This window comes from Colobus angolensis, unplaced genomic scaffold, assembly GCF_000951035.1.
Source record: "Colobus angolensis palliatus isolate OR3802 unplaced genomic scaffold, Cang.pa_1.0 Scaffold101, whole genome shotgun sequence".
NCBI lineage: Eukaryota > Metazoa > Chordata > Mammalia > Primates > Cercopithecidae > Colobus > Colobus angolensis.
In genome coordinates, this window is record NW_012111031.1 from 2,497,289 (window position 1) to 2,512,877 (window position 15,589).

General features: G+C 36.6%; 1 protein-coding gene across 1 annotated transcript in view; it reads left to right on the forward strand.

Annotated features, from left to right (window-relative positions):
* Positions 1–15,589, forward strand: part of KPNA3 (karyopherin alpha 3 (importin alpha 4)) — a 95,232-nt gene that overhangs the window by 71,284 nt on the left and 8,359 nt on the right. Inside the window, exons 8-12 of the mRNA XM_011939344.1 lie at positions 220–306; positions 659–828; positions 3,300–3,344; positions 12,667–12,798; positions 13,983–14,111. Of these exons, the coding sequence (XP_011794734.1) occupies positions 220–306; positions 659–828; positions 3,300–3,344; positions 12,667–12,798; positions 13,983–14,111 (563 nt within the window). The remainder of the gene's footprint in view (positions 1–219; positions 307–658; positions 829–3,299; positions 3,345–12,666; positions 12,799–13,982; positions 14,112–15,589) is intronic.

A 15,589-nucleotide genomic window follows, 5' to 3' on the forward strand; every position in this document is an offset into this window, starting at 1 on the left:
AAAAAAAAAAAAAAAAAAAACTACCTAAATATTACTAGGGGAAAATAATGAAATTGATTCTTTTGAGGGTAAAGATATTTGCCACATTTGTTCTTCCAGCAAGCTATAATTGGGCAGCTACAATATGCCAGGCTCTGTATTTGATCAATTTCTTTGAGCTGAAATCTATAAACTCTTCAACATGTTGCTAGTATAAATATTAGTTTTTCTTTATTACAGATGCAGTACCTCTTTTTCTGAGACTTCTTCATTCACCACATCAGAATGTTTGTGAACAAGCAGTATGGGCTTTGGGAAACATTATAGGTAAGTGGTTTGAAAGGAATCCTGTTAAGAATCTAAATTAACTTCTTTCCTACATTGGCATAGCCATTACATACTATGTTTCCTCTGAATTTTATGTGGGTTGACTCTCTTCTTGCTTCATAAGTACTAACTTAAGATGATACTCTTTGAAAAGGATATACAATTTGCTGTTAGCATTGGTAGGTTAAATTTATGTTCCCCAAATCAAAATCTGGAGAAACAACATTTGATGCCTTTGACTAATGGTGAGGAAACATAGAACGTCAGTGTTCCCACATGAGCCATTGCATACATTTCAGACTTTCTCATCCTGAATGTAAGTTTTTTTTAAATACAATTTTCATTTCTGTAGGTGATGGTCCTCAATGTAGAGATTATGTCATATCACTGGGAGTTGTCAAACCTCTTCTGTCCTTCATCAATCCCTCCATTCCCATCACCTTCCTTCGGAACGTCACATGGGTCATTGTCAATCTCTGCAGGAATAAGGATCCCCCACCGCCTATGGAGACAGTTCAGGAGGTAAATGAAGAATTGTAAAGGCCAGATGGTATATTTTCCCTATGTTTGTACTTTAGGAATTCATTTACAGGGGACAGAATAACACATATACTGATTTCATTGCAGGTGTGAGTTTTTTTGGGTTTTTTTTTTTTTTTGAGACGGAGTCTCGCTCTGTCGCCCAGGCTGGAGTGCAGTGGCGTGATCTCGGCTCACTGCAAGCTCCACCTCCCGGGTTCACGCCATTCTCCTGCCTCAGCCTCCCGAGAAGCTGGGGCTACAGGCGCCCGCCCCCACGCCCGGCTGATTTTTTTGTATTTTTAGTAGAGACGGGGTTTCACCATGTCAGCCAGGATGGTCTCGATCTCCTGACCTCGTGATCCGCCTGCCTCGGCCTCCCAAAGTGCTGGGATTACAGGCATGAGCCACCGCACGCGGTGTGAGATTTTTAAAGTAACATACCGTATTTAATTACTGACCCCTATGAAACAAAAGTTGAGTGTCTAACTAAAAGAAGGTCAGTTCATCCTATGCTTATTTTTTAATTGATTATCTTCATAAAAAGAAAATATAAAAAATTCAGAGAGAAAAATACAAAAGGAAAACAATCTCAAAGTTTTATTACTGTATTGCATTGTTGGTTTAAAGCTATAAAAGGGGGTTGCTACAGGCAAAACTAGTATACTTACATGCAAATGTTCTTGAATGAGTTTGCTTTAAGTCCAATTGATTTTTTTTCTTCTTCTTTTTTTGAGACAGTCTTGTTCTGTTGCCAGGCTGGAGTGCAGTGGCGTGATCTCAGCTCACTGCAGCCTCTGCCTCCTGGGTTCAAGCGAGTCTTCTGCCTCAGCCTCCTGAGTAGCTGGGATTACAGGCCAGCACCACCACACCCGGCTAGTTTTTGTATTTTCAATAGAGATGGGGTTTCACTATGTTGGCTAGGCTGGTCTTGAACTCCTGACCTGAAGTGATCTGCTCACCTCACCCTCCCAAAGCGCTGGAATTACAGGTGTAAGCCACCGCCCCCGGCCTAACTCCAATCCCAAAGTGCTGGGATTACAGGCGTAAGCCACCGCCCCTGGCCTAATTCCAATTTATTTCTGATAAAATTTGAGTTATTAAAAATGTGACATATTGGCCGGGCGTGGTGGCTCACGCCTGTAATCCCAGCACTTTGGGAGGCCGAGGCGGGTGGATCACGAGGTCAGGAGATCGAGACCATCCTGGCTAACACGGTGAAACCCTGTCTCTACTAAAAATACAAAAAATTAGCAAACTTGATGGTGAGTGCCTGTAGTCCCAGCTTCTTGGGAGGCTGAGGCAGGAGAAAGGCGTGAACCCGGGAGATGGAGCTTGCAGTGAGCAGAGATGGCACCACTGCACTCCAGCCTGGGCGACAGAGCGAGACTCCGTCTCAAAAAAAAAAAAAAAAAAATTGACATATCTTTTGTTAAATCTACTAGTTAAAGTAAAAACTTTTTTATTTACATTTGATATGTAAATAGATCCGAGTACTTTGCATTATTTAAAAAACCCTCCATAACCTTTATTCACTGTTGACTGTATTATCTCTTTTTTTTTTTCTTTTTTTGAGACAGTCTCGCTGTATTTCCCAGGCTGGAGTGCAGTGGCATAATCTGCCCACTGCAACCTCCACCTCCCGGGTACAAGCGATTCTCATGTCTCAGGCATGTGCCACCATGCCAGGCTAATTTTTGTATTTTTAGTAGAGATGCGTTTTCACCATGTTGGCCAGGCTGGTCTTGAACTCCTGGCATCAAGCAGTCCATCCACCTCGCCTTCCCAAAGTGGTGGGATTACAAGCATGAGCCACCACACTTAAGCAACTGTGTATCTTTAAAATGGATATCTTTCTGTAGCACCTGCTACTTTTTGTTGCTGTGCAAAGGTATTTTGTGTGATTTCCTACCACCCCCCGCTGCCTTTCTCCCAGATTTTAAAAAGAGATCTCAGGGGCTTGAATTCAACAAGCAAAGCTTTGTACTTTGTACTAGTTCGAATTTTCTTGACTAAAGCTGAAGTTGAAAACTTTAGTTTGACTTAAGTAGCTTATTAAATAAAATCGTATTTTTACTTTAAGCAGGTAAGTGAGACAATTATGGAAGTTTTAAGTGTAGCTTTTCTTAAATAGCTATAACTGTATACTTGCATCTCCTTTTTTTCCACTTGACATTTTATGCCATAAAGAAGCTTATTAAAAACAAATGTTTTTCTTTTAAGGTACATTAACTTCTGCCAGATTTATTTGCATGTTTTAACTTGTTAGTTGAACATATTTCAGTTTAACATTTGAAATACGTTTTTGGTTTTTTTAGATTGAATTTATCAGATTTTCTTTTTGATTTTCAGACAAATTTAACATTGTCTTTCTCGCTCTACAAACCTTGTTTACCTGCTTTTTATGTCAGAGTTGTTTATTTTTAGACATATTTATTAACTAATGTTAATTATTGTTTATCTTCTTTTCTCAGATTTTGCCAGCTTTATGTGTCCTCATATACCATACGGATATAAACGTAAGTTAAGAAGCAGCTTAAATGTGGGATTTTGCTCTTGATGGGACTGAAAGGGTTTTTATATAAGTGTCAGCATACATTTTATCAACTTGTCTAGTTTCTACAATGTAGATACAGTTTTCAGAAATAAGGTTAAGCTTAAATTAGGTTTATAGCTTAAATCTGTAAGTGGTAACAGCCATACAGCAAAAATGCTCACTGTTGGGAAACTACTGCATATGTAGTTTATTTCTGTCATTATTAAGTAGTGTTTTTAAGCATTAATATTTGTAAAGCAGTAAAACCTCATGAAGCACCTTACTTTTTAAAAAAATCTCACTGGGTCTTACAACAGGTAGGCTAAGATATTATCCCCCTCCCCCCCCCGCCCCACCCTTTTATAGAATAAGAAGAAACGGACTCTCAGAGAGAGGTTAAATGACTTACCTAAAATGGAAGAGCTAGTAAGGGTCAGAGTCAATATTCAGACTGAAGTCTTCTCATAACAGGTCTTGGGTACTTGTCACAAAACCATGCTGCCTTTTTATGCTACAGCCTTTTTAGATATAGTATTGAAGAATATATAGTTTTAAATGCAAGGCATTTTTAGATGATTTTTTTTTTCATTATATTCAGATTTAGTGAAGCATTTACTGTCTACATTCTGGCAAGTTTGATACTATCTAGGCAATCAGAAAATTCTCCTAAACCAGTAAGGTAAATTGTTACTCTTCCATGGAGTAAAACAGTGGATACATTTTGGTGACTAGTGTTGATCCAGTTTCTGTTATTCTAACTAATATCTCTTTCTGATTTGTTGTATATTTGTGTTCTGGTAATCTTATCTTTATTCACATACACGTAACATGTACATACATATGTGTATATGTGTGGCAGAATTGTGAATTGTGTGTAATTTATCATTGGGATGAAGAAAATACATCTTACATTTCTCACAAGGCAATATAATTTGTATATAAAAATTGTATCACATTAGCTCATTTGCAGATTTTAAGCTCTTGGGATGGAATCTTTCAAAGGTAGCTAAAGTCACTTCATGTTTGACACAGCCTAATGAAGTAAAACATGTTTATATGCTGTCTTATTTCCAAAATGGATATAAAGTAACTTAACAAAAGACATATAAGATAATATCTGTAAAGGAAAAAGTAAAATTTATACAGAAGTTTAGTTGTTGCTGTTGAAAGTTTAGTTGTAAGCTTTCTGACAGCAAAGATTAAAAAGGGAATAAGCAAAATATCTGCTGTTTGCCTCAGGACTTTGCCCCAGAACATTACAGAATTCATTATAGGCAAATAAAAGCTTTCAGCATCTATTGGTTGTGTTTATGTGAAAACTAGGGTATTAAAGTGGCAGTGTACTGTAGTTACAGATATATTGGTCAAGTTTAGCAAACACAAATTGTTCCACTTAAAGCCAAAATTGTGCCATGAATTGTACACTCAATGATAACACATAAAGAGACCATGCCTGCCCTCTAAGACCTTAACATTAAAAACGTAAAAAGAGTAAAAGGAAAGAACTTATGTCAAGAAATTGCTGTGCTGGATCTCTTTCTGTAGTCTCCTTTTATCTTACCAGTATCCTTGTAAGATAAGTTTTATTCTATTTTACAAATACAGAGATTGAAACCCAGTGAAGTTAAATAATCTTTCTAAAGTCATACAACGAATGAGAGCCATACCTGAGAACTGAAGCCAGGTCCAAGGCCTGTGCTTTTTCATACCATGATCACATATTCAGTATAATCCATAGGCTCACAGTGAGGAAAAAAAAAAAAAAATCATACCATGAGCACATAAACACAAAACATGGTATGAAAGCCAACAAGAAAAAAAATACGATAGAGGAATGACAAAAGTGCTGTATTATGGAATCACAGACAATTTTGTCTGGCGAAGCAGAAAGCTTCATTGAGAAAGGAACATTTGAGACGAGCATTATAAGGAGACAAAAGTAGGGCCAGGGCCAAAGATTATAGTGTTCATAGTTAGCATTTTTTGAGTTTAAAATCTGCCAGGCACTGTTTTAAGCACTTTTGATATGTTAACCCATTTAATTCTTACAAAAGTCTTGTGAGATTGGTACTCTCATTATCTCCATCATCTACAAACGTTGTAAAAGAAGCAGAGGTACTTAAGTAATTTGTCTCACATCATATAACTAGGATGAATAGGATCTTGACAGGTTGAGAGAGTCATTTCAAGAACATGGGGGAAGATACTAAGGACTCAAGAATACATGAGGTTTAAGAGAATACAGGTAGATAATAACCTAATACATTTGCTAAGGAGTTGATTTGCAGAGTCTTTTTTTTTTTTTTTTTTTTTTTTTTTCAAGATGGAATCTCGCTCTATCACCCAGGCTGGAGTACAGTGGCGCAATCTAGGCTCACTGCAACCTCCGCCTCCCGGGTTCAAGGGATTCTCCTGCCTCAGCCTCTCCAGTAGCTGGGATTACAGTGTACACCACCACTCACTGCTAATTTTTATATGAGTTTTTGATTCTATATTAAATAGTTTTAAGTTTATCTTGTAATGAGTACAGAGTCATTGTAGATTTTTTAAATTGAGAAATGATATTTCTGTTTTATACAGATAAAATTATCTGTAACAGACAAATAACACATAAAAGGTGTGGAAGGTTTGGAAGGGGGGGGTAAGTTTGAATGTAGGTAGATGTATTTTGCTATCATAACAGGTTTAGGGAAATCGATGAAGGCATGGGCTCTTATTAAATTGCAATAGTAGGAATGGTTAGGGGAGAAAAAACTTTGAGTGTTAGGAAATAGAGTAGAACTTGGAACTTGTTGTTCCTCAGTGGTGGTATTTTACAAAAGCAAAAGACAATACAGATTTTGGATTTGTCAGTATTTAAGGGATTGATGAAAACCTGGGCATTGAATGAGATTGCCTGGGGGAGGCTGTATTTTGGAAGGAGTGCTAAAAATGTAACTGAGGAATTCCCTGCATTTCAGCAATGGCAGCAAGGGAAGAAGAACCAACAAAGGAGTTTTTAAAAGTAGTGTGATGATGGCTGGGCACAGTGGCTCCCGTTTGTAATCCTAGCACTTTTGAAGGCTGAGGCGGGCGGATCACTTGAGGTCAGAAGTTTGAGACCAGCCTGGCCAACATAGCAAAATTCTGTCTCTACTAAAAATACAAAAATTAGCTGGGCATCGTAATGCGTGCCTGTAATCCCAGCTACTCGGGAGGCTGAGGCCGGAGAATCGCTTGAGTCAGGGAGGTGGAGGTTGCAGTGAACCAAGATCATGCCACTGCATTCCCGCCTGGGCAACAGAGCAAGACGCTGTGTTAAAAATAATAATAATAAATAAAGTAGTGTGATAGAAGCATAAACTATGGAACAAAGAGTGGGGAAAAATAAGACAGAGATTTAATAGGTTCTAGGTCATATAGTCTTGTCTAAAGAACTACATATCCTTTTTATGTAGCAGATAAGGAGCCAGAGAATAAATGGTCAAATTTTTATTTTGGGTTGATAGCTCAAAGGCAAGAAAATCGCTTGAGCCCAGGAGTTCAAGTCCAGCCTAGGCAACATACTGGGACCCCATCTCTAAAAATAAAAAATTAGAGACTACAAGTATCTGCAGTTTCAGGGTGCCTAAGACCCAGCTGTAGCTTACCTTCTCCCAGCCTTTGAGATATTGTCATGGAGTCCCCACTGAAAACAGTTAATTGATCTCAGTCTACAATTTCATTATTATATTAGCTAGAAAAAAAAACTAGTTTTCTGCTAGTAGTAGTAACCATGTAATGGAGAAACATCTTAAAGCATCATGTTGTTTTGCACAGGATTCTGTTTTGTGGACACAGTTTATTTAAACACACTATTATGGATAGGCATTTAGGCTATTTCCTGAATTTTGCAAATGTAAAAGTATTATACCAAAGACTATTGTGTGTTTTCATATATTGGAGGTATACCTTCAGGGTATGTTCTTAGAAGCAGGATTGCTGGGTCAAAGAGTGAATGCATTTGTAATTTCGTTGCATACTGACAAATTCCCTACTGTAGGGTTGTGCCATTTTGCCTTGGTATTTGGGAAGGTTTGTATTCATGTTCTAGTGGTAACTTTTATTCTTTTATCTTTTCTTTTTTACTGTTTTGACAGTTTTAAACTACCTTTTTCGACTCCTTTATCTATTGTGTAGTGTATGCAGTGATGCATGGCTTACTGTATGCATTCAGAAGTGAAAGTGGCTTTCTCAGTATCCTTGCCAATAGAGTGTGTTGTCACATTTAAAATTTTTGATCATCTGATAGGTGAGAAATAGTATCTCAGTTTTACTTTGCATTTTACTTTTTATGAATGAAGTTGAACAATTATTTCATTTGTTTAAGGGCCATTTTAGTTTGTATCTTTGCGAACAGACTAGTCATATTTACTGTCTGTTTTTCTGTAGGATTTTTGGTCTTTTTCTTAGGTTTTAAGAGTTCTTTGTATATTAAAGATACTCTCTTCCATACTTAAAATACTTCCCTAGTTTGTCTTTTGTCTTTGAGCATGATATTTTGCCATGTGAACTTTTTGTATATAATCAAAATTCATCAATCTTTTATTAATTCTATCTACATTTTGTCTGAACTATAGATGTTTTATGTAAGAGAAATATCTATACATTCCTTTTTTTGGGTGTTCTATCAAGGACACTCAAAAAATGTGATGAATTTTTCATGTGTGTAGAGAAAATTCTATTATTTTTCTCAAATCTAATAAAACTTATATTAATGATATTTTTAAAAATTGACCCATCCTTGCATTCTTTGAATAATCTCACTTGATCATTGTATGTTAGTTTCTTAATGTAGTACGTGATTCTGTTTAATATTTTATTTCACATTTTTACATCAGCATTCACATAAGTGATACTGGTTTGCAGTTTAGCTTTTGTTCAATTAGGCAATAATTTACATTAATTACAAATACTAATATTAAATTTAATTATATTAATACAGTTAGTGAATGGTGCTATCATCATGATGTATTAGGTTTTATACTTTTATTGTTTTATTAAAGTTTAGGTGTTAATGTTATGCTTCCTTCATTTTCTGTACTCTGAAACAATTTATGTAGCATCGAGTCTATCTGACCTTTGAAGATTTGATAGTTTCCCTCTTGAATCCTTTGGGGTTTTGGTACTTTTTTGTGGAGTTAGTTTCGTGATAATTTTCTTTATTTTTGATGTGGAAGTTGGCTTGTTTAAGCACTCTTTCTAAAGGAGGTCAGTTTTTATAAACTATTGTTCTAGGAAATTATTCACTGCGTCTACGTTTACTTGCATTAAAGTGTGCAGGGTAGTTGTTATAAGGGTTTTGTTCTAGTTTATTATTTTAAGGGTTATTATCATTTCTCATTTTGTGTATTTGTTCCCCTTCTCTGCTCTTTTCTATTTAAATTAGGTAGGACTTTTTCTGTGTTTCTTAGTTTTTTGTGTTTTGTTTTGTTTTGTTTCAGAGAACCAGGGTTTCAGTTTATTAGCTAGATCTGTGATTTTTCTGTTCTTTATCTCATTACTTCTGTATTTTTCATTGACACATCATAATTACCCAAGATCCATAGTTTACACTGTGGTTCATTCACTCTTGCTGTTGTGCATTCTATGGGTTCAGACACATTTGTATAAATTTTTAAGGCTATGAATTTTCCTTTAATCACTGTTTTAAATGTACCTCATAGATTCTGATGTGTGGCATTTTTGTTTTAACTTTTTAAAAATTTTGTTGAGTTTAGGCCAGGCATTTTGGCTCATGCCTGTAATTCCAGCACTTTGGGAGGCTGAGGTGGGCGGATCACCTGAGGTCAGGAGTTTGAGACTAGCCTGGCCAACATGGTAAAACCTCATTTCTACTAAAAACACAAAAATTAGCTGGGTGTGATGGCGCGCGCCTGTAATCCCAGCTACATGGGAGGCTGAGGCAGGAGAATCACTTGAACTCAGGAGGCAGAGGTTGCAGTGAGCCAAGATTGCGCCACTATACCCCAGTCGGGGTGACAGAGTGAGACTGTCTCAAAAAGAAAAAATAGAAATTTTGTTGTTGGGTTTTTTTTGTTTTTTTGTGTATTTTTTTTCACCCAAGAGCTGTTTAATATAAGGCTATTACATTTCTGTATAGAAAAGCCTTTTTGGTTTTTATTTTTATTTTATTTTATTTTATTTTATTTTATTTTATTTTATTTATTTAGAGACAGAATCTGGCTCAGTCACCCAGGCTGGAGTGCAGTGGCACAATCTTGGCTCACTGCAACATTTGCCTCCTGGGTTCAAGCAATTCTTTTGCCTCAGCCTCCCGAGTAGGTGGGGTCATAGGCATGTGCTACCATGCCCTGCTAATTTTGTGTTTTTAGTAGAGATGAGTTTCTCCATGTTGGTTAGGTTGGTCTCAAACTCCTGACCTCAGGAGATCCACCTGCCTCAGCCATCCAAAATGCTGGGCTTACAGACGTGAGCCACCGCGCCCGGCCGGTTTTCATTTTATTAATGTATAATTTTATTGCCTTGTGATAGGCTTATAATGTTTCTGACTTAGGTAATTTATTAATGTTTTCTTTGAACCTAATGTGATATTTGTACATGTACAAGTTGTTGCCATTATTGGGGTATAAAGTTCAATATACATTCATAAGAGTTATATCTTTATTTTTTGCCAATTTGACTTCTCTCATATGACAGTAGTATGTTAAAACCTATTATTAGTATGTTTTTGCATATATTTGTGTGTATGTTTATTCTCTGCTTTAAAACAGTGATTGCAAGGTTATTTGATTAATAGATGTTTATAATTGTTGTATTTTCATGATAATTTGTGGGATTTAACTTTGTAAAGTATCCTTTTTCCTTTAGTAATGCTTTTTAGCTTAAATTCTACTGGTCTTTTTACAGGATTACAACCTCAGCTTTCTTTTTATCGTTTATTTGGCATGCTTTTGCTCATCCCTTTATTTTTAGCCTTTCCAAATTCTTTGTTTTATGTGTGTCTCTTGTATACAGCATGGAATTGAGTTTTGTTTTGAGAGCCAGAGCCAATTGGAAAATCTTTTTTTTTTTTTTTTTTTAAATAGGTGAGTTTGGCCCATTCACAGAGGTTGATAGATTGATTTGAACTGTCACTTTGTGAAATAATTTCTGTGTGTTTTTTTTTCTCTGCTTAGCATACTTTTATCTTTTTCAATTTTCTTTTGATATTTGGGGAAGTTTGTATTTTTGTTCTGGTGGTTACCTTTATTCTTACACCTTTTTAATGCTCCTTTTTTACTATCTGTTTTGACAGTTAAAAATGATATGTTTTTTAACTTCTATCTCTTACCTGTGCAGTGATGCATGAGCTTATTCTGTTTTCTCTTCTCTTGCCTCAGCCTCCCATTTTTTAATCTGATGCTAGACTTACCTATTTTGCCAAATTTGGAACATGTTTCTTCACATTTTTTTCAGCTCTTCCTTTCCTTGTAGGGACTCTGAAGACACAAATATTAGATCTATTTTTATTGTGTTGGAAGTTCCTGAGAGTTAATTTCTCTTTAATCTTTTTTTTTTTTTTTTTCTGTTGTTCAGTTTGGATGATTTCTATTGAAGTATCTTTGGGTTCATTGATTTCTTTCCCCCCCCCTCCATCATGTCAGGTTTTTTTGCTGAGAATTCCCATTTTAAATTTGTTTCAAATGTGTTCATAATTGTTCACCAGTGCATTTTTATGATAGTTACTTTAAAATCTTACCAAGTCCTTGTCAGATAATTCCAATATCTGTGTCATCTCAATATTGGCATCTGTTGACTGTCTTTTCTCTTTTGAGAAATTCCTGGATCTTGGTATGAAGGGTTATTTTCCATTGTAGCCTACACATACTGGTGTTATGCTTTGAGACCCCTGTTTCTAGATAAATCTAGTTACCTGTTACTGCCAGGCTGGGCAGTAGCCAGACTTTGTTCTCACACACAGCATCTGCAGACACCTCCAGTGAGGAGGCCTCCTCACTTCCAGGGTGGGAAATGGGCTGGTAGGTGGGCTCTGCTCTTAGGCCCAGCTTCTATCCTCCAATTTTTGAAGTTGCAATATTTCTATTTTTCTAAAACCTATAACATTTACAAATTCTTTTTCCACTCTTATTTCCATGTTTGTGTTAGTCCTTGATATACAATTAACATATATTATATACTCATTTATCATTCCTGTTGCTGAAGTGCCCCAGTCATCTATTGAATGAAGCCCATGCTCTAGTTAAGGGATCAGTAAAATTTTCTGTAAAGGTTCAGAGAGTATTTTAGGCTTTGCAAGCCATATAGTCTCTTCCACTGAAGTGGACTTCCCTCTCCCTTTCTCTTCTCTCTTTTACACAGTTTTGAGGCAAGAGGTCCAGACAAAAGCTAGAATTTAATTTTTTTCTCCTCTTACAGGTAATGGAAATTTTTAGTGTTCTCTGACTCTTAGTGATGCTGAAGGGGTGTGGGTTTTATGTGTGGTTTTATTTTATTTATTCATCTATATGCTTTTTTGAAGGGTATGTGAATTCAGGTGCCTGCTATTATTTTAGGGCAAAAAGATGTGATGTCTTCAATTTAGATGACCTAATAGGAAACATCTTGACTTTGCATAAGCTACAACCAGTGCTTATATTCCTCTGTGACAACACCAAGCAATGCCACATACAAGATCTGTGACTTTGAATGAATCACCAGATCTCTGAGCCTGTTTTCTTCTATGTAGTTGCAAAGTTAGGATGGGCATAGGGCATGGTTTATACTCCAGGCTTTTCAGTTGGGGACACATTTCAGGAGATTTTCAAACAATTTTTTCCCCAGATGAAGTTAAAGTGCTAAGTCATTTCTTTTATTAGTTTACTTTAGTAGTCTGAAAAATTGTATTGCTAAATTTGTTGGAAAACCAGTAGAGTATATAGAAGACCTTTCTTTTCTCTTCTGAACTTAAAACAGCGTGGTGTGTTGGCCTCATTCTTGTAAATAGTGTTTTTCTATGTGATTATTAGGTAGCTAATTTGTGAGGGCAGGGAGAATTACTTTTCTGCCTGTTTTTAAATTCATGTATCTGATACATAAATGCAGAAGTTAGAATAGAAGTTTTCCCAGACTTCTGTGTCTCATTTTTTGTGAAAAATGATATGAGGTAGGCATTGACAGATAAGGTACTTTCTACCTAGTAGATTAATCAGCTAAGCAGATATTTTTGCCGCTAAGCTAAAACATGAAATTTGCTTACTTTTTCTGTCACTACTCCTGAGGCGTGTTGAACATGTAAAGCATTCAAACAAATATGTAAAATGGTTTTTCTTTTGTGTTGCCTATAGATTCTTGTAGACACTGTTTGGGCTCTGTCATACTTGACAGATGGAGGTAACGAGCAGATACAGATGGTTATTGATTCAGGAGTTGTGCCATTTCTTGTGCCCCTTCTGAGCCATCAGGAAGTCAAAGTTCAAGTAAGTATTTTTAAATTCTTCTTATTTGTATGGAATTGTTTGCTATAACCAGTTAACTTGTACAACTAGGCTTTAATTCTATCTGTGAGTGCTTATCTTCCAGATTTCTTCTGCTAGTCCCTAAGCCTAATTTTGTTGATTTCCAAATCTTTATCTCACCCAAATTCGTTGCTGAGTTCCACACCTGTATAGCCAATTGTTCTTGACCCTTTATACATACCATCTAAGAACTCCTTCAAGCTTTCCATGTTTTACTAGACAGAAATGAAATGATCATCTCCCACATACCTGCTCTTCTTCCTTGTCTGCTTTCAGTGAACAGCATGGCCTAAGCTAAAAATTTTGATTCTTCCTTGCAATTCCCATTCCATTACAAAATCATTTCAGTTCTTCTTATATAGGTTCAAATCTGTCTCTCGTTATCTATCTGGAACCACAGATTTAGTTCAAGACTCTATCTTTCCCCCAAATACTTGCAATAACCTAATTTCATTTCTACTTTCTCTCCCACTCTAATTAGAGGTAGGCACTTGCTAGATCTGTTCATCCTACTTCTACCAAAGTGACTTTCTAGGTGGAAATGTGTGCCCATTCCAGGCCTTTATTAAAATATATATGTATTTTTTTTGAGATGGAGTCTTGCTCTGCCCCCCAAGCTGGAGTATGGTGGTGGGATCTCTGCTCACTGCAGCCTCTGCCTCTTAGGTTCAAGTGATTCTCCTGCCTCAGCCTTCAGAGTAGCTGGGATTAAAGGCATGCACCATCACACTCGCTAATTTTTGTATTTTTAGTTAGAGATGGGGTTTCACTGTGTTGCCCAGGCTGGTCTTAAACTCCTGACCTCAGGTGATCCCCCTGCCTCAGCCTCCCAAAGTGCTGGGATTAAGGCATGAGCCACCATGCCCAGCCTTAAGAAACTGGACTTCTAACATTTTAATTTCCTTTTATTTTTTGAATCTTTTTCCAACCAATTTTCACACAATTTTTTTTTTCATAAAGTTTCAGTTTTTCACAAGAGACTATTTAAAATTCAGAATTGCTCTCAGACTGCTTGGTGCTTTGTGAAAGGATGAAATAAGTGTTATTCACGCCTTGCGTTTTTACTTTTTCTCAGGATTATGAAAAATATAGAATCAGTCTTATAAGCAAATAAATTTATAGAAAACATTTTATCCCCACCCTAGACAGCAGCCCTCCGAGCAGTTGGCAACATAGTGACTGGCACTGATGAACAGACCCAGGTTGTTCTCAATTGTGATGTCCTGTCACACTTCCCAAATCTCTTATCACACCCAAAAGAGAAGATAAATAAGGTAAGGCATATAATATCCTCATCATGCTATTTCTCTTTCTATGTCTCATTTTTAACTGTCTCCTTGTTTCTATTGCTGCTTGTATGTTTTTCTTAAAAACCACTGCAGTGAAGATGAGAATTATTAAATCACCTCTGCAAGTGTTTTTCTTCAACTTTATTTTTTGTTTTGTTTTTGTTTTTGAGACAGAGTCTGTCTGTCACCCAGGCTGGAGTGCAGTGGCACGATCTCGGCTCACTGCAACCTCTGCCTCCTGGGTTCAAGCAATTCTCCTGCCTCAGCCTCCCAAGAAGCTGGGACTACAGGCGTCCACCACCACACCTGGCTAATGTTTGTATTTTTAGTAGAGATGGGGTTTTACCACATTGGCCAGGCTGGTCTCGAACTCCTGACCTTGTGATCCACCTGCTTCAGCCCCACAAAGTGCTGGGATTACAGGTGTGAGCCACTGCGCCCAGCCTTTTTCAACTTTTAATTGCTTCTGGTAGGTGCTGCCTTGATCATCACAGAGTAAAAAACATTTTTAGACTACCTGTGTTTCTATTTAAATAGACTGAGCATAGCAACAATCATTAAATTGTAGCCACTTGAAAGCGCAGGCAAAATCTGCCATTTGAATGGGCTGGTATTTTTGTTAAACAGATCATAAAAATTTGATCTCCCAGCAAAATTAGATTGGATCCAAAGACGAGGTGCCTAAATTCAAGGATCATAAAAAATTACTCTTTTTAAGATTTCAAGCTTCATAGACAAGTTTATTATTAATTATGTAATATGTGCTTACTAGTAGAAAGTCTTCATGTCTGGCTTATTTCATCTAGCATGTTTTCAAGGTTCATCCATTTGGCAACATGTGTCAGAACTTCTTTCTTTGGCTGAATAAATATTCCCTTATATGTATACACCACAGTTTGTTTTTCCATCTTTCTGTTGATGGACAGTTGGGTTGTTTAACACCACCTTTTCACTATTAGGAATAATGCTGTAGTGAACATTGGCATACAAGTACCTATTTGAGTTCCCACTTTCCATTTCTTTGGATATGTAACTGAGAGTAGAATTGCTCGATCATATGTTAATTCTGGGTTTAGCTTTTTGAGGAACCACCAAACCATTTTCTATTGCAGCTGCACTGTTTTACATTCCCACCAGCAACGTTACTAGAATTCTAATTTCTCCACATCCTAGCCAACACCTATTTTCTATTAAAAAAAATTATTGACATCCTAGTAGATGTGAAGTGGTGTCTCATTGTGGTTTAAATTTACATTTAGTTTACTGAAGTTTTGTCTGCCTAATATACTACCATCACCCAAACCCAGCAGAACTGATCATTTCTTCTTCGTCGTCATAACTATATTTATGTAGTTGCTTGACTGTAATTTGACTGTTGAGTTCTTATAGAAAAGTACGGTGTCAAAAAACACATTTTATAGATACATTTGTTCCAGTGAAGAGAAAGAAGCCAGAGACTTTCA